Source organism: Schistocerca cancellata, chromosome 3 (genome assembly GCF_023864275.1).
Source record: "Schistocerca cancellata isolate TAMUIC-IGC-003103 chromosome 3, iqSchCanc2.1, whole genome shotgun sequence".
NCBI classification, from domain to species: Eukaryota; Metazoa; Arthropoda; class Insecta; order Orthoptera; family Acrididae; genus Schistocerca; species Schistocerca cancellata.
Genome location: NC_064628.1, coordinates 637,471,023 through 637,498,893, shown reverse-complemented (window position 1 = coordinate 637,498,893; position 27,871 = coordinate 637,471,023). Strand labels below are relative to the sequence as shown.

At 44.1% G+C, this 27,871-nt stretch overlaps 1 protein-coding gene across 1 annotated transcript in view; it reads right to left on the bottom strand.

Annotated features, from left to right (window-relative positions):
- The window catches only part of LOC126176478 (uncharacterized), a 270,764-nt gene extending 243,921 nt beyond the window's left edge, over positions 1–26,843 (bottom strand). Inside the window, exon 1 of the mRNA XM_049923632.1 lies at positions 26,698–26,843. Within this exon, the coding sequence (XP_049779589.1) occupies positions 26,698–26,811 (114 nt within the window). The 5' untranslated portion in view covers positions 26,812–26,843. The remainder of the gene's footprint in view (positions 1–26,697) is intronic.
- Between the last annotated feature and the right edge of the window lie 1,028 nt (positions 26,844–27,871).

Sequence of the window (27,871 nt, the reverse complement as noted above, 5' to 3'; positions counted from 1 at the left end):
GAGGGTCTGAAGGAACTAATCTGATTGGATCAAACAAATAAACAAGTAAATCTTCCTCAAAGACATCGCAAAGCACCTGATCAAATCCTATACCGCACCCTGCCACGACCCAGATATACTAATATGTGTATTGAAATTCAGCGGACCATGCTCTCGATAGAAATGTTAGCCCCTAACGAAATTGGAATTTGATTCCAGGACTGTGCTTGGCCGGTCGGTGTGGCCGTGCGCTTCTAGGCGCTTCAGTCTGGAACCGCGTGACCGCTACGGTCGCAGATTCGAATCCTGCCTCAGGCATGGATGTGTGTGATGTCCTTAGGTTAGTTAGGTTTAAGTAGTTCTAAGTTCTAGGGGACTGATGACCACAGATCTTAAGTCCCATAGTGCTCAGAGCCATATCAACCATTCTTTTTTTTACTGTGCTTGTAAAATAATTGTTTTCAGACAGAGACAAAAAGTACGCCAATACTGAAACACCAAATAAGAAAATGTTACTGCCCTTTGTTTCCCCAACAGAGGTTGTTCTCAAACTTTGTTCTGAAATTTCTATTCCTGTAACAACCCGTCACACCGTTGTAAGTTGGAACACACACCTTGAAGGCTTTCACGACCGGTATTTGCGTTTTGGGGGATTTTTGTTTGATAGGTCATAGGCCGTGGCTCGAGACATATTTCTCTGGAGAATATACGGAACAGAATGCTGCGTACGACGGATGAATGCTGACTCAATTCATATCAGCTGTCCACTGAAAACTCATCCAAATAAGCCCATACAAAAATAATAAAGTCTATGTCTTACAAGAGGGCTCCAGTCACAGTATTCAAAGATATTTTTTATTTTACATTTCTATGGTGCTGGCCTCTTCGTAGAGCGGGTCCCTAGGCTGTGGCCCTCCGGTTGACTATCGTAACTGTGAAAGAGAAAATCTGTAACCCAACGTCTAACAAACAACGCCTGGTTGTCGGGCCATATCGCGGGCGATAGTCAGACTGCGATCCCAACGCTGTCCAGGGCGTCCCCAGACACTTCTCTATTGCTCACTGGGCTCACTCAATCAGTGAGAACAATTCTATTCCAGTCAATGAAATTCCAGATCGAACACGTATGTGGAGACGACCCAGACAGCTGTGGGATGCCAAATCTGACTGTCGCCAGCCATACTGCCCGACATTCACGGGTTATTGTCTGGGATGCCATTTCTTTCCATAGCAGACCCCCCCCCCCTGTTGCCATCCCATCCCCAAAACCCTTACAACACAGCGGTACGTCGACGATATTCTACACCCCGTTTTGTTGTCCTTCAGGGCAAGCCATCTTCGGTTTACATTTCAGCAAGGTAATGGCCAACCACAAACGGCGAGCATGGTTGTCTTCATGCTTGCTAAGCCCTACCTTGGCTAGCAAGGTCACCAGGTCTCTCCCTAATTGAGACTGTTTGCAGCATCTTGGGCAAGGCCCTCCCACAAGCTCGGGGTTTTGACAACCTAACACGTCAAATGGACAGAGTTTGGCACGATACTCCTCAGTAGGTCATTCACCAACTCTATCACTCAATGCCAAGCCGAATAACTGTTTCTATACAAGCCAGAATTGGACCATCGCGTAACTGAGTTGCTAAATTTGTGATCCTCTTTGCCTTGAATAATTATGTATTTTTTCCGAAATTGCAATTATTTCTTTGTCTGTACATATACGTGTTATCTACCCATTTCTGTCACATTCAAATAATTGCTTCACGGCGCTTTTTTGTTTTTTTTTGTTTGTTTTAGAGTGTAAATGGATAATTGTACACGGCAAACGCAAGTCTGTGTACGCTGACTGCAGAAGAACCGGCAAAACCACAAACGCAGTTTTATTTGGAAGATCTCAACATCTAATTCTTAGCGCGTTACACAGCCTCTTCTGTGATCTTGTGGTTAGCGCTGCTGACTGAGACACGGAAGTCCCGGTTCTGGAATCAGAAGATCTGGAATGGGGTCGACTCAGTGCTCTGGCGCCAAGTCAGAAGCTGCTTGCATAAGTAAGAGACCTCATAAACTCAAAAGCAGGCCACGTAGCGCCAGACAGAAAGCAGTGGACCGAGGCGGGAGGAACAGAAAATTTATCACGCTGTCGAACTGGATGGAAGGGTAAAAAGACTTCGATATAGATGGTAGAGGGGCCTGGGGGAGGCAGTCGAACCACCACAAATAAAAACTAGCGTAGCTAAGTACTTGTGGCTATTTGATCAAATAGAATACTCTCCGACGAAGTAGATTGCACTCTCCGATGAAAAGTTTCCGAACACCTATCAGTGGATATTAATATAGTGCATTAACCCTTTGTCTTCATGACGGTTTGAACTCTGACTGGGACACTTTCAAACAGGTGTCTGAATGTATGTGGTGAACTGACATCCCATTCTTCCTCAAGAGGCAAAACCGCAGAAGGAAGCAACGTTTGATGCTGGGGTCTGGTGCGACTTCGACATTCTACATCAGGCCGAAGTTATACCATTGGATTAATGTCGGGACTCTGGGCAGGCCAGTCCTGTGTTACTGCCAACATAACATTATCTCACAGACGATATATTATGACAGGGAATATTGTTATCCTGATAGAAACAGTCATTGTCTACGAAGTGTTCCATTACTGTACACAGAACACAATTTTGTAAAATGTGTGTCTAACCTTCTACTTCTACCGTTTTCTTTTGCGCTGTGAGGGTATAACCCCTAATCATGTGAAGCACTCTCATGCTGCAACAAAACCTCCTTCCTATTTCACTGTTGGCACTACACATGATGACAGGTAACGTTCCCCAGGCATTCACCAAATCCAAACCCTTCCCCAGGATTTCCACCTGGTTTAGCGTCTTTCATCACCCCATATCACCATCGACTGTCCAATAGCATCGCTTCCCACTGACTACAGAAATGTGACGTTTATTAGGAGCTGATCGACTATTCTATCCCATTCTTTTTAACTCCGTAATCACTCAACAGTCCTTGTAGTACAGTACAAGAGGTCTGTCTGGTCTTAGTGTGGATGCGGTTGTTCCTTCGCTTTCCCACTTAATAATGACACCATCAGCAATCGGCCTGGGCAGCTTTAGAAGGGTTGAAAAGTCCTTGATGGATTGGTTACTGACGTGATATCCAGCGATTAGTCCATGTCCGAAATCACTGAGTTCTCCTGGCCGAGCCAGTTTGCTGTTAATGTTTCTCTACTGACAACACAATACTCCGCACTTCCTTCTGCCCTGGCGCGTCCGCTTCTCGTGACATCTAGCGCTCAAATCCATAATACATTGTGGTGTTCGGATACATATGATCAAAGAGTTTACTTACTGTTAAAACTTGATAGTGGTCGTAAAAGAACTATCAAAATAGTCGTAATTATTGAGAACATTTCTTGTGAAGAACAGCTGTCTGGCAAAAAAAAATTCTTTTAAAAATGAATGCAAACTGTCTCCACCACAAAAACATTTATTTTGTCGTAACCGGTTTCGGTTAGTTTTTGACCATTTTCAGATCCTCATACTGAAATATGAACATGGAATGGATGTAGATGGATGTCTGATAATAGTAGTAACATATAAAATACATCATCCATAACAAATATTAAAAGAAGAAATTATACTCATAATAAGTCCGCCCGGCTAGCCACGCGGTCTAGCAGGCCGCTTCCCGAGCGGGAAGGCCTGCCGGTCCCTGGCACGAATCCGCCCGGCGGATTAGTGTCGAGGTCCGGTGTGCCAGCCTCCCTGTGGATGGTTTTTAAGGCGGTTTTCCATCTACCTCGGCGAATACGGGCTGGTTCCCCTCATTCCGCCTCAGTTACACTGTGTCGGCAATTGCTGCGCAAACACCGTTTCCACGTACGCGTATACCATAATTATTCTACTACGCGAACATTTGGGGCTACACTCATCTGGAATGAGACGTTCCCAGAGGGGTCCCCTGGGGGCCGAACCGCACAGTAACGCTGGATTCGGTGTGGGGCGGCGGTGGGGTGGGTGGGCTGCTGTGACCTGTTCTGGAGTTGTGAACCACTGAGGGCTACCACGAGACGAAGCCTCTCCGTCGTCTGTAGGTCCCCGGTTTAATACATACGTACATACATACCCATAATGCTAGGCGGTGGCGGTGTATGGAGCGGGTGTTACAACTCCATGAACGTCAACTGCTAAAGAGTGCAATGCAGCTGTTGCATAAATACGCTATGCTCTGCCCACCGCATACAGAATTGTGTCAGCGATAACCAAACAGACATAGAGGGTGTAAAACAGTTACCACAATAAGATACATACAGAATGGTTACATGGAAGCTAATAGGAAATGAAGAAATAGGTGCATTACATTATATTGAGTAACTTCTATGAGCAGCATTTCGTCAATATGTGATAAAAATATATAGATAAATGAGATAACGAGTCATAATCGGCTGTGAGAACACCGATAGCAATCTGTAGGGATTTATCGCTAACTCTTAGATTGTTTGCCAGCAATGATGGTGGTTAATCTACGCTAACGGTTCCCATGGAGACGGCGTTGTACATCGGTATGAGCCATTCAGCAGTAGACAATTTTAGAGCTGCAACAGCGTCTGGATTTAAATATGTACTGGCATGCAGGCCGACGTGTATAAATGCTTGCCTGGTATTGCATATCGCTTCTAGAGTGTAGTGCCAGTGAAAATAATGCTTGAATGACGCCGTTATGTACCATCGATGCGGCGTGGAGGTGTCGATATGTTCGTTTCAACAGAAGACGAATTCAAAGTTGAGACAGCAACTAGCTGTTACAAAATACTGACGTGCAAGTAAGATGACTGTAGTAATATGTGTCAGATCCCCTACTGACACCGAAAAAATAACAACAAGATGGCAAGTAAAGTATGGTACGAAATACCTAAAGCATGGGAAAATAAGCTACATAAAAAATCTCACTGGCCCATCGAGATAGTAAAAAACATAAAAGGAGCATGAGAAACTGAATTTTAAAAGAACTGTCATCATAGTTGTTTATAGTCACAAATGTTACACGAAATTCCGTAACATAGGTGTAGATAATGTCAGATCTACAGAAATACAGGTTACATCACTAAGTTGTAATACGTCATGGATCCATCTAAGTAGTCATAAATGTAAAACAAACGCATAAGCAGTGAAAAGTTACAAGATGCTGTAGATATAGTTGTTTCCAGTCACAAAAGGTCCCTAAAATGGCAATAAGCATGAAGTTACATCTATTATTTGGAGAAATAAAAGAGGAGTAAAATCGACCAAAAGAAAAAGAGCGTTCTTTAGTTAGCCAAGAGAAAAATCATCATATTACGTCGAGAGAGGTACTGCACAGTCATTATCATAAAACAAACTTGGTTTATTGAGATTGTCATGAATAAAAAGTAAAAACAAAAACAGTCTAAAGTTTTAAATAAAGTGAACGAAGTGTCATACAAACATTAAAACAATCCATAAAAATTAAAATGAAGAATAAATGAGGAAAGAAGAGCAGGAACATTCTGTAGTGAGTCTTCAAAAGAATCATAGAAATATTTTCCTCTGAAGTCTGATTACTCGCAGAGTATGGAGGAGGGTTTATTTTTGTAGTGAGCATAAATTTCTATCTTCAAATGGTTCAAATGGCTCTGAGCACTATGGGACTTAACTTCTGAGGTCATCAGTCCCCTAGAACGTAGAACTACTTAAACCTAACTAACCTAAGGACATCACACACATCCATGCCCGAGGCAGGATTCGAACCTGCGACCGTAGCGGTCGGGCGGGGACCTCACACGGAGGCTTATCAGCATTCGTTCTTGAAGCACGATATACGCTATTGGAACGGGAGAGGTGAAAAGTGACAGCAGAGGTAGACAAAGTAACCGCCCCCTCACATCGTAAAATGGCTTTCGGAGTGTAGATGTGGTAGATGTATACTCATCTCTTCAACGCGTATGCAGTCGTAGGTGAACACATTTATGGAAACTGGTCTCCTTCTTCGCAGTCTTCCTGAAATATCAAAAAGTACAATTGCCAAAAAGTGTGTGATTCCAATTTTGCTCTCCTCCTAGCAACACAGACGAGTTCGTCAGACACCCGCACGTTACCAGCAGACTATTTCACCTCGTGCAACTGGAACTGCCACTCCCCGCCAGTTTTGTTGAGAGGGGCAGGTGTTTAGACGGTTAACGAGGCATACAAGCGGTAATCGTAAGTCATGTTATGTATAGACACTAGTCGCCGCGCTGCCAGGGGTCAATGCGCCAGCAAACACGTTCCCAGCCAGCACTCACAGCTCACTTTGCAGCACTCGGCGCACAAGCAAAGGCGACTGACGATCGGTGTTCTAATCAAAGTGCATCCAAACTATTTGAAAAAAGTTTTGCACCACGTGCACGACTTCGAACGTGTGTGGGCTTAGACGAGTTGAATTGCAGTTTCACAAAAATTGGATAGTTTATTCTAGAGAAAGAATTTCACAAATTGGGCAAGTCAGTACCGCTGTGGTCGACCTCTGCCCTTACGCAAGTAGTTATTCGGCTTGGTACTGATTGATAGAGTTGTTAGATGCCCTCCTGAAGGATATGACGCCAAATCTGTCCAGTTGGTGAGTTATATCGTCAAAAACCCGTACTGGTTCGACGGCCTGCCCACATTTCTTTAAACGGTCTCAATTGGGGTTTGATCCGGTGACCTTGTTGGTCAACGTAGTGTTTTCAAAGCACGAAGGCAAGCGGTAGAAAATCTCGCCGTGTGCGGACGGGAATTGTCTTACTGAAATGTAAGCCCAGGATGACTTACCACGAAAAGCAACAAAACGGGGCGTAGAATATCTTCAACGTACCACTGTACAACGGTGCCGCGGATGACAACCAAAGGAGCTCCGCTGTGAAAAGAATTGGCACGTCACACCATCACTCCTGGTTGATGTGCCGTATGGCGGGCGACACTCAGGCTGGGATCCGACTGCTGTTCGGGATGTCTCCAGTCACGTGTTCGTTGGTCATGGGAGCTCAGTTCGGTGCGGGACTCATCAGTGAAGACAATTCTACTCCAGTCAGTGAGATTCCAGGCCGAAGACGTCCGGAGACTCCCTGGACAGCGATATATTTTCGTTGGTTCAATTTTATCGTTGTTTTCTACCCATAATCGTTGAAGTGTTTTATCAAAGTTTCTTTGTCTATTATGTATATTAATGCATTCCTAAAGTAAACATCCCTTTTTTTCAACCGATTTTAATACTGGAGGAATGAATGAGGTATCGTTAGAGAGGTATTTTAACCGGCTTCTGACATTGCATAATGATTTTGCACTAAAACGTGATACTTGTGAAAGATTTTAACGTAGAAGTGCTTCTGACTATCTTATAGAAAAGGGTATCAAGCACGCCCAGCTTCAAAACAACGTTTCACGAAACTAACTCGTAGATTAGGAATAAGAGAATCCCTTTCCATATTGTGAGCAACGGCCTTGCCGCAGTGGATACACCGGTTCCAGTCTGATCACCGAAATTAAGCGCTGTCGGGCGTGACCGGCATTTGGATAGATGACCATCCGGGCCGCCATGTGCTGTTTCCATTCTTCGGGGTGCACTCAGCCTCGTGATGCCAATTGAGGAACTATTCGACCGAATAGTAGCGGCTCCGGTCATAGAAAACCACCATAACGACCGGGAGAGCGGTGTGTTGACCACATGCCCCCCCTATCCGCATCCTCAACTGAGGATGATACGGCGGTCGGATGGTCCCGATGGGTCACTTGTGGCCTGAAGACGGAGTGCTTTATTCCAGATTGTATTATTACAAAGACGGGCTTTAAAGTACTTATTAACTCCATAACTTGAATAAAGCATTGTCATACATAATAACCATGACATTGCGGGAGTCCATTATCCCTACCAGTCGTTATTGTTGTTGTGGTCTTGCGTCTTGAGACTGGTTTGATGCAGCTCTCAATGCTTCTCTATCCTGTCCAAGCTTCTTCATCTCCCAATACCCACTGCAACCTACATCCTTCTGAATCTGCTTAGTGTATTCATCTCTTGATCTCCCTCCACGATTTTTAGCCTCCACGCTGCCCTCCAATACTAAATTGGTGATCCCTTGATGCCTCAGAACATGTCCTACCAACCGATCCCTTCTTCTAGTCAAGTTGTGGCACAAACTCCTCCTCTCCCCAATTCAATACCTCCTCATTAGTTATGTGATCTACCCATCTAATATTCAGGATTCTTCTGTAGCACCATATTTCGAAAGCTCCTATTCTCTTCTTGCCGAACTATTTATCGTCCACGTTTCACTTCCATACATGACTACACTCCACACAAATACTTGCAGAAACGACTTCCTGACACTTAAATCTATATTCGATGTTAACAAATTTCTCTTCTTCAGAAACGCTTTCCTTTCCATTGCCAGTCTATATTTTATATCTTCTGTACTTCGACCATCATCAGTTATTTTGCTCCCCAAATAGCAAAACTCCTTTACTACTTTAACTGTCTCATTTCCTAACATAATTCCCTCAGCATCACCCGACTTAATTCAACTACATTCCATTATCCTCGTTTTGCTTTTGTTGATGTTCATTTTATATCCTGCCCGTCGTACAATTACGAATATACTTTCCGAAACCGCAAACATATTTGCCATTGTCGCCTTGAATTGTGAATTTCCTTATTGCTGCTACGACCTAACGTCTTACTTGAAGTACGCAGTGCAACCAAAATCTTAAAATACATTTAGAAGGTATTGTGGCCTTCGTGATACACCAGGTAAGAAGCGAACACTAAGTTTTAACCTATAAATTTCGCAATATTTACTTCTTCGTATTTTATATTCGTATTTCTCATTAAACTCCTCTTCAACAATATGTAAATGTAAATATTGCGGCCATAAAGTTAGAAATTACAAGTAACTGATGGCAGTCAAATATTTTCCTGAGTAGAAATTTACAGCCACGCGTAGTGGCCGCACAGTTTGAGGCGCCATGTCACAGATTGCGCAACCCCTCCCGTCGGAGGTTGGAGTCCTTCGGGCATGGGTGTGTATGTTGTTCTTAGTATAAGTTAGTTTAAGCAATGTGTAAGTCTAAGGACCGATGACCTCAGCATTCGAACATTTTATTAGAAATTTAATTTTATTTACTTCTTTTATTTTGTGTTTGTATTTGCTCATTAATTATTAACCTTTGTCAAAAACAGACTGGTGTAAATACTACTGTGATAATAACTGATAAGCTAAGGATGCCAAGGAAGAAACAAAAATAGAATCTTGGCAGTGACAAGCGCCCTTCCAAAAGCCTGGCTGCACCTCAAATCCCTGCTCAGAGAGAAAGGCGGCATTCCCACAACTACCCTTATCCCAACGACAACACTTAATTCCAGTTACTGTTACCATTTAAAACTATGAAAGCGCGGAAGCTTCGCATGGGTGCCCTGATTGTAGTCATGCAGAATCCTCCTTGTGTTTGTTAAGTAAATTCAAGCGTTTGTCTACCACGTACATTTTCAATGTTTGATAATATATCATTTACAACTCAGCGAGGTGGCGCAGTGGTTAGCACACTGGACTCGCATTCTGGAGGACGACGGTTCAAACCAACGCACGGCCATCCATATTCAGGTTTTGCGTGATTCCCCTAAATCACTTCGGGCAAATGCCGGGATGGTTCCTTTGCAAGGACACGGCCGATTTTCTTCCCCATCTGTCCCTAATCCGAGCTTATGCTCCGTCTCCAATGATCTCGTATTCAATGGGACGTTAAACTGCTGCTCCTTTTCATATACACACGTAAAATGTGTGTGTGTGTGTGTGTGTGTGTGTGTGTGTGTGTGTGTGTGTGTGTGTGTGTGTGTGTTCTACATATCCTAAACAACCGGATGTATTTGAACTAAATTTTGTACGCGTACTGATTGTCTAGAAAGAAGTACTTTAGAGGAGAGAACCACCTAGCTACCATATGGAGTGGGAGTGGAAGGCGTTGGTAACTTCTGACACGTAGGCTGCCCAACGCGATGGGTGTGTAGCGTGGGTAAATAGAGAGAGAGAGAGAGAGAGAGAGAGAGAGAGAGAGAGAGAGAGGAGAGGGAGGGAGGGAGGGAGAGGCGTGAGAAGGAGATGGATAGTGCGACGGGTAGAAGGAGGTGGACCGGGAGAGTGTGGGGGAGGCGGGAAAGGAGGGGGTGGACAGAAGGAAAAATGGCTCTGAGCACTACGCGACTTAACTTCTGAGATCATCAGTCGCCTAGAACTTAGAACTAATTAAACCTAACTAACCTAAGTACATCACATACATCCATGCCCGAGGAAGGATTCGAACCTGCGACCGTAGCGGTAGCTCGGTTCCAGACTGGAGCGCCTAGAACCGCACGGCCACTCCGGCCGGCTGGACAGAAGGACAGATAAGAGGAGATGTACAGAGAGATAGGGGAGGAGGAGATGATCAAAGAGAGAGGTTGAAGGAAGAGATGAACAGAGAGAGAAGGAAGGAAGAGATGGACTAATAAGAGACTGAAATAAATAAATTCCTGGGAAGCATCGGGTTTCTCAGCTAGTTGGGGATAAAGGGGCGTTGATATTGGGAATTCTTCGGAAATAGCTGCAGTTAAATGGAAAATTCGGATGTGGGAATTGTTCATTGTCACATAAGATGTACGGTTGGTCAAAAAGTATACAGTTATCATCATCTCCACCTGTTCTGTTTGGTGGCAGGTGCAGGTATGGCAGCTCATCACTCATTCCTGTCTTGTGCTTCCCTCTTCAGTTATCGTGTGTTTATCGATTTGTTGCCTGACATTGTTTTTAGGTGGTATCTTTCACTTCTTCTCTATCTCTTTCGTTTCACCATGCCTTCAATCCGTTGCTGGCGTAAGCACTGGTGTTTCAAGATGTATCCAAGGGAGTCTTTTTTTTCTTTTTTCCCGTTCTTGTATGTTATATGTATGTTGTATGTTAACCGCAGACCTAGAAGAGGCTCCGTCCCCTCCGCAGTCGCAGTGATCCACAACCTGACGACGACTGCGGCAGTCCACTTCACCCCTCCGCCGCCTCACACCGAACCCAGGGTTACTGTGCGGTTCGGCCCCCGATGGACCCCCCCACCACCCAGGGAACGTCTCACATCAGACGAGTGTAATCCCTATGTTTGCGTGATAGAGTATGTGATAGCAAAACAAACACTAGTAGCAGTTACTGCCGGTCGCGGTGGTCGAGCGGTTCTAGGCGCTTCAGTCTGGAACCACGCGACCGCTACGGTCACAGCTTCGTTTCCTGCCTCGGGCATGGATGTGTGTGGTGTCTTTAGGTTAGTTAGGTTTAAGTAGTTCTAAGTTCTAGGGGATTGATGACCTAAGATGTTAAGTCCCACAGTGCTCAGAGCCACGTAGCAGTTACTTCTGGAAAATATCTGGGAGCATGAGTATGGAACGATTTTTATTGGAATGATCATATAAAATTAATTGTCGGTAAGCTGGGTTCCAGGTTGATATTCTTTGGGAGAGTCCTTAGAAAATGTAGTCCATCAACAAAGGAGGTGGCTTACAAAACACGCGTTCGACCTATACTTGAATGTTGCTCATCAGTGTGGGATCCGTACCAGGTCGGGTTGCCAAAGGAGATAGACAAGATCCAAAGAAGAGCGGCGCTTTCGTCACAGGGTTATTTGGTAAGCGTGATAGCGTTACGGAGATGTTTAATAAACTCAAGTGGCAGACTCTGCAAGAGAGGCGCTCTGCATCGCGGTGTAGCTTGCTGTCCAGGTTTCGAGAGGGTGCGGTTCTGGATGATGTATCGAGTGTATTGCTTCCCCCTACTTATACCTCCCGAGGAGATCACGAATGTAAAATTAGAGAGATTCGAGCGCGCACGGAGGCTTTCCGGCAGTCGTTCTTCCCACGAACCGTACGCGACTCGAACAGGAAATGGAGGTAATGACAGTGGCACGTAAAGTGCCCTGTGTCACACACCGTTGGGTGGCTTGCGGAGTATAAATGTAGATGTAGATGTACGCGTACGTGGAGAACTTGTTTGCCCAGCAATCGCCAACAATAGCTGAGGCGGAATAAGGGAAACCAGCCCGCATTCGCCGAGGCAGATGGAAAACCGCCTAAAAACCATCCACAGACTGCCCGGCTTACCGGACCTCGACGCAAGTCCGCCGGGCGGATTCGTGCCGGGGACCAGGTGCTTCTTCCCGCTCCGGAAAGCCGTGCGTTAGATCGCTCGATTAACCGGGCGGGCTTTTTTTCCCTTAGAGTGCCTACGAAATATCTGCTAGCCACAGTTACACGGATGTAATTGATTAGAAGCGCATAACAGTGGAGTAGGAACAGGAGACGAGAGGTTTTATGGTTTTTTTTATATTTAGGGAGAGCAAGAGGGATGGATGGTTATTTTCTCTGGTAGAGGTTGGTGGAAAAAGTGAAGTAGGTCAAGCGTTTTCTCTCCTACTCTTCTTTCGTGATAGAATATTTTAGAGGTTGCACGGATGTAAAGGCAGCTACTTTGTTCTGTGTAGGCTCCATTGTAGTAAGAGCGCCAGCAGTAGCTCGAGTAGCGAGTAGCCGGTAGGGAGTAGCGGTGCAGCGACCCCCCGCGGCGCGGCGCTTATTACGGCGGCTGACGCGACGATATGCAGCGTGTCAGCGGCCGCGGCGCGCATTGAGCGCGGTGACTCGGCGGATCCCGGCTCACGGCTCACGGCCGCCGCCGGCGCGGCCTGCAGCTCAATCAGCCGGCGTCACGCGCGGCCGCCGTACAATGTCGCACTGGCCAGCGCCGGCGCTACTCGGCCAACCGGACCAGGCGCCCGGGCAGAGGCGGGCGCCAGTCGCTACCGCTCTACAGCGGAGCCCGCCTCGTACGGACTGAGATTCGCTGCGAGATTACAGCGTGGCTCGCACGACGGTTCCCAGGCAGCCGCCACTGACTGCGAGGCTGTTTGCCTGCAGTAAGCTTGGCATCTATTCGAAAGACAACTTTCATGTGGGTATCTTTAACTACACTACTGGCCATTAAAACTGCTACACCAAGAAGAAATACAGATGATAAATGGGTATTCATTGGACAAACATACTAGAACTGACATATAATTACATTTTCACGCCATTTGGGGGCATAGATCATGCGAAATCAGTACCCAGAACAACCACCTCTGGCCGTAATAACGGCGTTGATACGCCTGAGCATTGAGTCGAACAGAGCTTGGATGGAGTGTACAGGTACAGCTACCCATGCAGCTTCAACACGATACCACAGTTCATCAAGAGTAGTGACTGACGTATTGTGACGAGCCAGTTGCGCGGCCACCATTGACCAGACGTTTTCAGCTAGTGAGAGATCTGGAGAGTGTGCTGGTCAGGGCACCAGTCGAACATTTTCTGTATCCAGAAAGGCCCGTACAGGACCTGCAACTTGCGGTCGTGCATTATCCTGCTGAAATGTAGGATTTCGCAGGGATCGAATGAAGGGTAGAGCCACGGGTTGTAACATATCTGAAATGTAACGTCCACTGTTCAAAGTGCCGTCAGTGCGAACAAGAGACGTGTAACCAACGGCACCCCATACCATCACGCCGGGTGATAAGCCAGTATGGCGATGACGAATACAAGCTTACAATGTGCGTTCACCGCGATGTCGCCAAACACGGATGCGACCATCAACATGCTGTAAACAGAATCTAAATTCATCCGAAAAAACGACGTTTTGCCATTCGTGCACCCAGGTTCGTCGTTGAGTACACCATCACAGGCGCTCCTGTCTATGATGCAGCGTCAAGGGTAAGCTCAGCCATGGTCTCCGAGCTGATAGTCCAAGCTGCTGCAAACGTCGTCGAACTGTTCATGCAGATGATTGTTGTCTTGCAAACGTCCCCATCCGTTGACTCGGGGATCGAGAAGTGGCTGCACCATCCGTTACAGCCATGCGGATAAGATGCCTGTCATCTCGACTGCTAGTGATACGAGGCCGTTGGGATCCAGCACGGCGTTCCGTATTACGCTCGTGAATCCCCCGATTCCATATTCTGCTAACAGTCATTGGATATCGACCAATGCGAGCAGCAACCTCGCGCCGGCCGGTGTGGCCGTGCGGTTAAAGGCGCTTCAGTCTGGAACCGCGTGACCGCTACGGTCGCAGGTTCGAATCCTGCCTCGGGCATGGATGTGTGTGATGTCCTTAGGTTAGTTAGGTTTAAGTAGTTCTAAGTTCTAGGGGACTGATGACCACAGACGTTAAGTCCCATAGTGCTCAGAGCCATTTGAACCATTTTTGAGCAACGTCGCGATACAATAAACCGCAATGGCGATAGGACAACAATCCGACCTTTATCAAAGTCGGAAACGTGATGCTACGCGTTTCTCCCCCATACACGAGGCATCACAACAACATTTCACCAAGCAACACCGGCCAATTGCAGTTTGTGTATGCGAAATCGGTTGGAAACTTTCCTCGTGTCAGCACGTTGTAGGTGTCGCCACCGGCGCCAACCTTGTGTGAATGATCTGAAAAGCGAATCATTTGCATATCACAACATCTTCTTCCCGTCGGTTAAATTTCGCGATTATAGCACGTCATCTTTGTGGTGTAGCAATTCTAATGCCCAGTAGTGTACCTGATATGGGCCTCCTTCGGACGACATAAACAATTACTCCATATTTAACTTATCGTTTTACAAATAATTTTTCATTCGATCAGAGTGCTGTCTCAGAATACGTGGTGTCTACAAGATACCCTGCGAGTGTAACCTACCTTACGTTGTATTGTATTGTATGTTAACCGGGGACCTAGAAACGACGGAGAGGCTCCGTCCCCGCCGCAGCCGCAGTGGTCCACAACCCCATGACGACTACCGCAGTCCACTTCACCCCTCCGCCGCCCCACACCGAACCCAGGGTTATTGTGCGGTTCGGCCCCCGGTGGACCACCCACGGAACGTCTCACACGAGACGAGTGTAGCCCCTATGTTTGCGTGGTAGAGTAATGGTGGTGCACGCGTACGTGGAGAACTTGTTTGCGCAGGAATCGCCGACATAGTGTAACTGAGGCGGAATAAGGGGAACCTGCCCGCATTCGCCGAGGCAGATGGAAAACCGCCTAAAAACCATCCACAGACTGGCCGGTTCACCGGACCTCGACACAAATACGACTACAATCCAACTACCTTACGTTTATAGCACTTTTGATATACACAGCAGCCTGCAGCTCAGCAAGCCGTAGGATCCAGCGCTTGCGTGGTTCAAAGCGACTGCATCGAACGTGGAGTGAACGTATGTCCATACATGGCGGAGTCCACGCGAAATACTAGTACCGCAACGAACTTGTGACGTCACACTAATCGGCTCGAGGCCCACGAGAAGGACAGGCGATTGAGTGCACGTCACAGCATGTGACACTGTAGATCTTACGAGTGCCAGCAGCTGTCTCCGGCAGGGAGCGAGTAACTGTTTCAGACGAGTTTAATAATTCTTGACTGCGCGTTTAAATGCATGCAAGTTCTCGATGTCATACGACGAATTTAAGACCTTTAGTGGGTACCTTTTCCTTTACATACTGATGTCCTACACAGAACCGAGGGTTCCCGAAGTGTGGCGGATGAGCCTACTAGCGTGGCGTCCCAAGTTCGTTGCAGGGTCCTTATACCTCGTTGGCCCCGAGTGGGCTTGTCCGCTGCGCCGTGCACGGCCCATGGAAACTAAAAGTGTAAGTGAAAAGCTACCCACTAAAGGTCTCAACTTTGTCGTATATATCGCGAAGCATTAATGAGAAGAAGATGAGAGAAATTAGGCGCGTCCAGAGGCATATGCAAATGTCATAGAAAAGAAAGCCTATAATATTGGAACGATGCACTGTCCGCTATGCACTGTACAGTACCTCCTGGAACATGTATATAGATTTGCGTGCTAATAGGACGGTATGTAGCATGGCAAAGACGAAGGGGTAATTGTTTCGGATATATATAAACCTTAAACAATTTCCATTTTATTATTAACTGGCTTTCGGGACGTACCGATACAGTCATCTGAGCAGTGGAAAGTGTGCTTCGACAATTCAGATTATTCATTACTGTCAAGCGGTTTCCTGGTACAAAGTCACATAGGCTTACACTTGTTATGTGACGTCATGCAGGCGATTTTAGTGTCAGTTTTGACGATACGAAAATAAGGAAAACACAACACCCCAGTCTCCATCCGGAGAAAACCTCCAACCCAGCAAAGAACCGAAACCGGACCCCTTTGGTTACCAACCTGCCACGCTGAGCCCGTAGCTACCGAGGCAGACTGGAAAAATGTAGCCTTGTTGTTGAGATGGAAGATCGACCGAAGAGTCGGATGGATTTGTAGTAGTTATGTGCGGACGTTGAAAGGGGTGAATATTCTGGAGCACTGTGTGACAAAGCGGATGATGTCTTCGGCAGTGGGTGAGAGGTGCAGGGAAAGTTAGCTGGATGGAAGGGGTAGCAAGTCAATGGGGCACAGAGTGCAGTAAATACGCGTTTGCTGCCAGGGGATTTAACTTTACGCTTGGAGAAAAAGGTTCTATGGGAGTGATCATAGGTGTTGCATTTTTGAGCTCACTGTAGATTAGTGGAGTTAGTCATGGGATTTGATGTCGCGGTTGATCACTTGGTTTTCATGATCTTCGATGAGGCTATTCTGGAAGTGATACGCATCGATTTTGGAGCGCGAAAGTTCTACTTCGTGAGAATGAGAGCACCACGGATGATAAGGTGATCGATGGTTGATGAAATGTTTTGGTGTTTTTGCGTTCTGCTCTTGTGGCTTAACGTGTAGCGCGCTAGTTTGCTAGACTGGGCGGTGAGCAAGATACGGATAAAATCCGCGTCACGAATTAACGACCTTTTTGTCTGGTACACCAGCCACCTCAAGATTTTTTTCGTACAGGTTTCCATATACGTCAAGCAAACGATGGCCATTCCACAGTTTCCGCCTCAGAAAATACGATAGCCAAACGGTTGAAATACGATACCGCACAGAACAAGGTTTACACGCTTCACACACAGATGAAGAACATGAGTGTCCTCCTTTAGGTTGACGACTGTGATGGGCACATTGATGAAATAAAACAAAACTGCCAGATCATCAAAACAGGGGGATCCCATACCACGGGATAAACGCGAGGAAAGAAAGAGCGAGCGAGACGGAGAGCTCCGGTGCTATTTTCCTTGTAATATTCTTTGAATCCTGTCTGCGTTGGACTTCTGGGAGTCGTGTCGGCGTCTGATGTCATAATCTGGAAATGCGGTCATGCCAGAAAGACGCTATGTTGGAACTTAACCTCCTCGTGCTCAATAATTACTCCAAATGGCTCCGTTATTGTTTTAACTGATGCATATACGGAAAAGGTGTGCTTATCCGCTAGCCAGACTTTCCACTGATGGCAACAAATAGATCTTCACCGACTGAAACAACGTCTTATGACAGTTGAAATACTTAGGACGTTAAATCGTAATGGAATATGTACCATTCAAATTAACACGGCGCTTCAAATTCAAAAAATATGTTTCATCAGACCCTAAGCTCAGGTGTCCGTGAATTACTAAGAGGACGTCCCTTCCAATTTCCTCTTTATCCGCCTTACTGACCAGACTTTCGTCTTCTTTCTTCGCTTATTACCCTTCGCCTGTGCATTGTACAGCAGCTTCATGTCTAACAACGCTCATATCTTCTGTACTTCAGACAGACATTTTACTACCAAAGAGCTATGAGCAGACCTTACATTGTGCATTGGGTTCGGAAGACATGTTAGGCGCCCATGCTGCCCAGCAGTGATGTGCGCCCTCGAGCAAAGTTAACGTCGAAACTCACTCCGTTCAAAAATGGCTCTGAGCACTATGGGATTCAACTGCTGAGGTCATTAATCCCCTAGAACTTAGAACTAGTTAAACCTAACTAACCTAAGGACATCACAAACATCCATGCCCCAGGCAGGATTCGAACCTGCAACCGTAGCGGTCTTGCGGTTCCAGACTGCAGCGCCTTTCACCGCACGGCCACTTCGGCCGGCTAACTCACTCCGTGTCGCACCGGTTTATAGTGGAGTCTCTAGTGTGTAGCATCCTATGAACTGTACACAATACGACTACAAATCAGGAATACTGGAGCAATGTACCGATTACTTAAGGGAGGCATTGGCATATTATTCATTTATATTGGAATCTTTGAGACGTGATAATCCTCAGGGCGAAAAATAGCTATTAATTATGAATATCATGACCTTTACTTACTGAACCTTTAAAAAACTAGAAAATTATTAACAAAAGTGACAGAGGCACAGGTGTGGTACACGTTAACAGAGGTGACGGGTGTGTGTGATACTGTAAGAGCCAGCGACGTGGGATGGGTGAACAGATGTCAGCGCCGATGATGAGAGCATAAATGTCGTGTTGTAACACGCAGACGGCATTGATCATAGATGCCTGGATGAATGGAAACTAACAAGTAACGCATAAATGCTGTGAGATACGTGAAATGGTGCACGTGTGGTACAAACCACTTCAACAACAGTAGCGTTTGTAATTATAATGTTGTTTGATATAAATACATTCTCGACTAGCGAAAGTGTAGTATATGCGTCTGCACAGAAACTGGAAGACTCTAGAGTATGCCTAAGTGCACAATAAGCAGAAAAACACCTATAATTTCAATATTTAATACAAATTAGATAAGAAATATCAAATAAATGATTTATGAAATCTTAACAGAGCTGTGTGTCACGAAGCTTACGAAGTCACTCACTGATATTAGTGTATTTCATGCTAAACGAACACAAATAATATTGTTTAGGGATAACATTTATAGAAAATGCGCATATGGCTGTAAGTGTAGAAAATTTTCGCACTAGATGCTTATAAATCTCGAGAAATACAGAGGTGAAGGGCGCCAAAAGAGTTCCACATAGACTGACACTTCAAAAGTAACTTAACATATTAATTATTGTTTTTGTTTTGTTTTTCTTAATTCCATTTTCTTTCTAATCAACTAGGAATTTGTATACTCATTGTTAAGCTATATTGTAGAAAAAAGTATGTTTAGCGCTGTGCTATTATACCACACTGTGGAGAATTTTCAACGTATTGAGTGTATCATACGATCCGCTTTGGACGCCCAAGAGGACAGGTTATCAGGAAACAATAAATAACCAGGCATAGACGAGGTGTAAGCAATAAGTGGTTACTCAAGAATATGTATAGCACTAAGCCGCAACTACGCAGTGGAGCCACAGTGAGTGATAAGAGGCCAAGTCGAACATTATCAGACTGAGCCATCATCCACTAACAAGCGTCAACGAACGACGTAAGATGAAACATGGGGTATGGCACCTTTTAGCATCGGTCACAGTCCACATTCTAACCTAATGTAACTCGACAAAATGAACTGCTAGTCTAATGAGAAATGCCAAACAGTGACAATGCAACAACGTGTAGAGTTAAGTTTCTTCAGGAACAGGCACTCAAATGAAGAGCTGTACTTGTCTACAGACCCACGCAGATGTCTCACGTGCCGGGCACAAACATCGCCCCAGGTGGCATGTAAAAAGGTAGAAGTCACAGATGGTGACAAAGAAAGGAACTCTTACACCAGGTACGCAGTGCTTAAGAAATACCGCAAATAATTGTGACGTCTCACGGTAGGTAGTAAAATACATAACGATTTTCATCTCTTCGCCATGTGCTATTTAAGGAAAAAAACTTATTTCTGCACTTATTGTCAGAGTTTTTTACCTTACACCCCACAAAAAATCGTTTGTAACACGAAGTATCCGTTTTTAAGAACGCTTTACCAGTGTCTCTCAAGTACGATCTGATCTGATACGTACTTTTGATATAGAAAACTTGCAACTACATACAATACAATATTATTAAGATGAGGGTTGTTACATCTTTATGAATTCCAGAATTTTACTATGTAAATTCTTTTAGAGTAGTTGAGAAAGCTTTCTACAAAGCTGCTATATTTTTTACGAGCTAACTTTTGGAAACCGAATAGTGTGACGTAGTGAATAATGAGCCATTTTCTATGAGAAAGGGGAGGTTAAAATTCTCGTCCTGTCGTGTTCATTTAAGATTCTCACGGTTGGCAATAATGGCACCATTATTCCCTGAATTCTACTTTGCTTCGTCTTCAATTAGCTCAGTTTCTATGACCCGAGAAGCTCTAACGTTACATTCCTACTTCCTACCCGCTAAGACAGGTATACCAGAACAACATGGAATCTAAGTTATTAAAATTTTTGGTCTTCGCGATACCTGTGTCAGTTCTGCAATCAGAAAAGTACCAGAGTTCAGAGCTTTCAGGACCACCCCATACAAATGAGAGACAGTCAGTCTAAAGCTCTATTGTTGTTGTTGTTGTGGTCTTCAGTCCTGAGACTGGTTTGATGCAGCTCTCCATGCTAATCTATCCTGTGCAAGCTGCTTCATCTCTCAGTACCTACTGCAACCTACATCCTTCTGAATCTGCTTAGTGTATTCATCTCTTGGTCTCCCTCTACGATTTTTACCTTCCACGCTGCCCTCCAATGCTAAATTTGTGATCCCTTGATGCCTCAGGACATGTCCTACCAACCGATCCCTTCTTCTAGTCAAGTTGTGCCACAAACTTCTCTTCTCCCCAATCCTATTCAATACCTCCTCATTAGTTACGTGATCTACCCACCTAATCTTCAACATTCTTCTGTAGCTTCACATTTCGAAAGCTTCTATTCTCTTCTTGTCCAAACTATTTATTGTCCATGTTTCACTTCCATACATGGCTACACTCCATACAAATACTTTCAGGAACGACTTCCTGACATTTAAATCTATACTCGATGTTAACAAATTTCTCTTCTTCAGAAACGCTTTCCTTGCCATTGCCAGTCTACATTTTATATCCTCTCTACTTCGACCATCATCAGTTATTTTGCTCCCCAAATAGCAAAACTCCTTTACTACTTTAAGTGTCTCATTTCCTAATCTAATTCCCCCAGCATCACCCGACTTAATTCGACTACATTCCATTGTCCTCGTTTTGCTTTCGTTGATGTTCATCGTATACCCTCCTTTCAAGACACTGTCCATTCCGTTCATCTGCTCTTCCAAGTCCTTTGCTGTCTCTGACAGAATTACAATGTCATCGGCGAAGCTCAAAGTTTTTATTTCTTCTCCCTGGATTTTAATACCTACTCCAAATTTTTCTTTTGTTTCCTTTACTGCTTGCTCAATATACAGATTGAATAACATCGGGTAGAGGCTACAACCCTGTCTCACTCCCTTCCCAACCACTGCTTCCCTGTCATGCCCCTCGACTCTTATAACTGCCATTTGGTTTCTGTACAAATTATAAATAGCCTTTCGCTCCCTGTATTTTACCCCTGCCATCTTTAGAATTTGAAAGAGAGTATTCCAGTCAACATTGTCAAAAGCTTTTTCTAAGTCTACAAATGCTAGAAACTTAGGTTTGCCTTTCCTTAATCTTTCTTCTAAGATAAGTCGTAAGGTCAGTATTGCCTCACGTGTTCCAACATTTCTACGGAATCCAAACTGATCTTCCCCGAGGTCGGTTTCTACCAGTTTTTCCATTCGTCTGTAAATAATTCGCGTTAGTATTTTGCAGCTGTGACTTATTAAACAGATAGTTCGGTAATTTTCACATCTGTCAACACCTGCTTTCTTTGGGATTGGAATTATTATATTCTTCTTGAAGTCTGAGGGTATTTCGCCTGTCTCGTACATCTTGCTCACCAGGTGGTAGAGTGTTGTCAGGACTGGCTCTCCCAAGGCCATCAGTAGTTCTAATGGAATGTTGTATATTCCCGGGGCCTTGTTTCGACTCAGGTTCTTCAGTGCTCTATCAAACTCTTCACGCAGTATCGTATCTCCCATTTCATCTTCATCTACATCCTCTTCCAGTTCCATAATATTGTCCTCAAGTACATCGCCCTTGTATAGACCCTCTATATTATCTTCCCAGAATTATAGTGGAGCTTTTATCAATAATTCCCGGAACAGAAAACAAGACATAAGTTATGAAGCACAGTTGCACAGACATATTTCAGCTCTTCTTAACGAGCGAAAAGCTTGCATTTCGTGTAAGAAGACAGTCAGTGAAATTCGGCGTCATAAACTGGCTAAACCAGTCAGCTGAGTTTTCAGCTTTACAGACTGTTTTAGGTAAAGTGTAATCTGTCACCCGCTTCCTTAAAGAGATAAGTTACTACAGTTTTATGCACTGACGTCGACTTAGATCCCAGCAACGGGTCTGATTTCAGTCGTCTGATATCCGTATATGTTATTAAAGGAGTCATTGGTGTGGGAAAAAAATAATGTGGGAGTTTCGATAGTTTTAGATTAGGGCTATAATTAATACGGAAATATTTAAAGACCACACTGAAACAACTTAAAGGTAGAAATAAGAAGAGTGAAGTAATACACGCAGAAACGCAATCGTGATTATTAATTAGCACCAGTTTTGTGCTGAAATTTTGGTAACATCCAGTAGGACGACCAACATATACTAAAGTCTGTGTGACGAAATTGTTGTTGTATTAAAATCGGAGGAAGCCATTTTTTGTGCATAAAATGGAGACTGCATTATGGAGAAACACTAGAACAGGTGCAAAATTTTAAGTATCTTGGAAGCAGGATAGACACCGACTGGAAGTGCACCACAAAAATTAAAACAAGGATATCAATGGCAAAAAGAGGCGTTTTATAAGAAAAGGAGAATATTCCGCGGCGGTCTGGTCATAGAACTCAGAAAGAGACTCATAAAATGTCTTGTATGGAGTGTTCTTCTATATGGCGCTGAAACATGGACTATGAAGAAAAAAGACAGAGAATGGCTGAAGGCTTTTGAGATCTGGACATGGCGGAAGATGGAAAGAATACGTTTGATGGACAAAGTAAAAAATGAAGAGGTACTGAGAAGAGAAAAGACAGTTACTAGATGTAATAAAGAGAAGAAAAAGAAATTGTATTGGGCATATATTAAGAAACAATGACGGACTGATAAAAACAGTTTTAGAAGGTTATGTAGAAGGGAAAAGGAAGCGAGGAAGGAAGAGATTCCAGATACTGGATTACATGATGGACGGTACAACATACAGCAGCCTTAAGAAGGAAGCAATGGAGCGCAGAAAATGGAGAGGCAAAGGACCTGCTAATATAGCAGATAACTGATGATGATGATTACAGTCGGAAACTCCATGTGGACGGTTCTGTGACAGTTCAGTAGAAAATTAAGACGCTATTTCAAACATGGTATTGTGTTCAGCAGCTACGTCATTGCTAAATGAAACCGCGAATAAGGAAGTTATTTTGCTTCTTCGAATATAATTCAGCACGATCGCATCCTTTCTCGGAATAGTGACTGCTTGCGTCCTTACCAGTCTTTGGTGTGGTAACATGTCTTAGTAGCGTTCCTAGCTAGATGTACTGTCCCAAAGAAAATGTCCATAAATGGCTGCAGCGAATAAACGCAGCCGCGCGGGATTATCCGAGTGGCCTAAGGCGCTGCAGTCATGGACTATGCGGCTGGTCATGGTGGAGGTTCGAGTCCTCCCTCGGGCATAGTTGTGTGTGTTTGTCCTTAGAGTAACTTAGGATTTCACACACATTTGAACATTTGAACATTCGAATAAACGCAGAATGCAAAGAATAATATTACGTTTTCGTTTAAAGGGTAGTGTCAGTAGAGATTCATGGGAAGACGTCAAGCGCAGAGGGCAGTATGGAGCAAATGAGATTAGCTCTTACTAATTTCGCTCGCATGGAATTAGTCACTACTCACAGAATTAAGGCAATATTCGAGTTTCTTCAGAACGAAATTTTAGGTTGGAATCATACTGAAACTGGCGTGGAACACAAGTCTAAGAGAAAAATGTGCCACTATTTGTCATAAATAATCTGTGACACCAATCAAGTAGTTCCTCTGATTACTGCGATTCAACACTGTCAGCTTCCAAAAGGCGCATACAAATCAAAATAGCAGTAATTAAATCTGTTTCATAGACATAACACGAAATACTTTATTTCTGTTGGTGAACAGATGTAGCGAAAACGAAAGCAATAATGAAAAGTATTATACACATACTTAGAAAACATCTCAGGACGATCTTGTCTTCAGCACTCCTCTGTGTACACATGCTTGCTTCTAAAGCCCTGCGTCGTATATTGATTTTCATGACATATTCTACACATTATTTAAGTAACGAAAAATATAAATTGTGGCTTAAACCATTTTAATCGTTATCTGTGAAGATGGTCCATGACTAAAACCGGTCGGTATTTGGGTTTAAATTAAAATCGACTGATGGTCAAACATGCATTTTATGCGACAAATTTCACAGGAAAAGTAACATCGATGTCAAAATGACACAACCGTGTTTCCCACAGCGGCTAAAGCTTAGAAAGGCATGGAAAATGGCTCTGAGCACCATTTATATTTATCAGTACAGTAGCGGACACACACACACACACACACACACACACACACACACACACACACACCAAGGATTTTTCGGATCATGTTAGTAGCTAAGTTACATTGAGCTGAACGCCGAAAGCGATGTTCTTTCTTCGGAGCACAGTTCAATTATATATATATATATCCACTTCGCGGTGGATCAGAGTATATATATATATATATATACTCTGATCCACCGCGAAGTGTTATTATTAACATATGACTGACTTCAGTGCCGCTGCTGCGTATGATACTGCAGCTCACATGAACACGCTACTCATGGCAAAGAATTTTCACTTTACACCTGATGATAGTGCAAAAAGGCATTAAATCCAGTTATGTGTCAATAAAAATACTTTTCTACCGATGCAGTTAATTAGAGTTCCGTGCCTCGAATTGTACAAACGACACCCCTTTGTTGCCCCTCCTTCTGTCTGTCTATCCGACTGTTACGAACACTTTCCCTGAGGGAAGAATAGATGTATCAAGTTCAAATTCACGTCACGCACTAAAGTCTGTGGTCCCTTGTGGGTGCACAAATTTTAAGCTTCTGAGTTAGTGCAATCAAAACATACGGCTATTAATGTCACTTATTTTGATACTCGAAAACTTACTCATCAAAACCTATGGGGTACTTCCGTTGACATAGAAACATTAAATTCGACAAAAAGCAAGGTTTCACAGTATATACGAGTATAAAGAAAACATTCGAAAATTGTTAATTTGTGATCATTTAACACGAAAAACATTTTTTGTCATTTCTCATCCGTCTGTCGTTTTGACTGTCCATCTGTTGAAATTTTTTCACTTGGTGTATCAAGTTCAAATTTACGTCACGTTCTGAGGTCTGTGATGCATTTGCTGTGTAAAAATTTAAGCTCCTAAGTTAATGTAATCAAAAGATACGCTCATTTATGTCACATACTTCTGATAACCGGAAATTCACTCGTAGAAGCCTATGCTTCTACTTGACCTAGAATCATAAAATTTTGTAAGAAGCTACGTTTCACGGTATAAGTAAATGAATAGATCTAACAATTGGTAATTTGTAGTTGTATGACACGAAAAAATATTTGTTTCGTCATTTTTTATCCATCTGTCTGTCTGTCTGTCCGTCTGTTAAGACCCTTTTCCTCTGGAACACGTTGGCATGTCCAGTTCAAATTTATGTCACATACTAAGGTCTATGGTCCCTTGGTGGTGTAAACATTAAGCTTCCGGATATATTCGGTCAAAAGATACGGTCTTTTACGGCACACATTTTGATGTTCGAAAATTCACTCGTCGAAGCCTATAGGATGCTTCCCTTTGACCTAGAATCACAAAATTTTTCAAGATGCTAGGTTTCACAGTATAAGTAAAGCAAAAGATATGATAATTGGTCATTTGTAGTTATATAAAACGAAAAAAAATTGTTTCGTCATTTTTTATCCATCTGTCTGTTTGTCTGTCCGTCTGTTAAGACCCTTTTCTTCTGGAACATGTTAGCATATCAGGTTCAAAATTATGCCGGATGGTCCCTTGGCGGTATAGGCATTTTAAGTTTCTAAATATATTCAGTCAAGAGATACGGCCATTTATGGCACATATTTTAGTACTGGAAAACTCACTCAGCGAAACCTTAGAATCATGAAATTAGGCAAGAAGTAAGATTTCACAGCACAAGCAAAGGGAAACATTCTGAATTGTTAATTTGTAATTATATCACACGAAAAAATATTTTTTTTTTCGTCAGTTGCCTCCTGGCTTGAAATTTTAAAGTAAAAAATTCTCGAAAGTGTTGGAATCCTTGGGACCAATATCTTGTTAGTATCAATGTCTATAACTACCAAAAATCGTCGATTCTCGCAATGGATGAACTGTCTATATACTTAACTAAGTTTGTACGGAACCTTCAATGTGCGAGTCCTAATTGCACTTAGCCAATTTTTTTATCTCACTAACAGTATTGCTAGCGCTACGTACGTACCATTCACTACTTCCAGCCAGCATAGTTAAAAGCTTATTGCGTCTTTGTAAAAGAGACAAGATAAAGCAAACAAGCGCAAATGGCAGACAAATGTATTTCCCTAATCTGCATAATATAAAGCTTCTAATCGTTATGTCTCGTCGACTCGACACGTGTTAATGTTTGAGATCATCTAACTACAATTACACGGTTGTAGTACAACAAAACCACAGGGTAGCAGCAGGTATGGAGTGTGACCGACCACACGTGGGTCGTGCTGGAGTCTGGACGCTACTCACTGCAGGCGGCCCGGCGGCTTCGGCCTCGGCGGCGCTGATGGCCCGCGAGATGGCATCGGAGAGCGAGACGTTGACGAACTGGGAGACGTCGCAGGTGGCGGCTGCGGCCGACATTTGCGCGTGCAGCTGCAGCTGCAGAGTGCACGGCCGCGGCTGCGGCGACTGCCGGCCCGCGCGCCGCGGGCGCCGCTCGGCTCGCTCCGGGCGCGCTCGGCGGCCTTCGGGCCCGCCGCCGCAGACACTCCCCCGACCCCCTTTGGCAACTTTCGCACCGAGCGTCACGACGCGACTTCTGCATCCACAATACCCTAGGTGGAGCAGCATCCAAAAGTTATGTCCTCTCTTTTCTGTTACGATCGGATGCGGTAGGATTCCGAGAAATGAACGGACGGATGGATGCCAATAGTAAATGTATCTTTTTAGCTGTTTTTTAGGACAACACGTCCCGTACGAATTTCTCCAATCTACAATCAACAATGTACAACAATTCCAAACCCAAAGTACGAGGGACCTTCAATAAGTGATGCAACACATTTTTTTCTCGGCCACTGTCATTTGAAAAACCACGGAATTTGATTTGGGAGATCGTGGAATATACCGCTTCAGTGCTTATTTACTGAAGAGCCAAACCAACTCTGTTGCTGTCACGTCTTCGTATGAAGCAATTGTATAACGATTGCAATTCACAATTTCCAGTGACTTATAGTACTATATGTCAAGTTCGTTTATTTGGATAGAAGCGTATGGGGCCTGTAAATGGCATAATGAAATGCCGAAACCGGTTGCTTTCAGAATGAAATAAAATAATATGTTAAAGTATACGATTGTTGGTAAATTTTGCTGACATTGACAATAGGTTGACAATGTTGCCTACAAGCCGCATCCTTTTTGTGACCAACTTTACATCTCCAGACTATGCAGCCGTAAGATATCTGGCATTACAGGTCACCTTTAATACTTCTACAACTAAATAAAAGGTGTACAACTTGACTTCCGCCGTTTGCCGATAGGTGGCGACAACGGTAAGTAGCGGTTCAAATGGCTCTGAGCACTATGGGACTTAACTTCTGAGGTCATCAATCCCCTAGAACTTAGAACTACTTAAACCTAACTAACCTAAGGACATCACACTTATCCATGCCCGAGGCAGGATTCGAACCTGCGACCGTAGCGG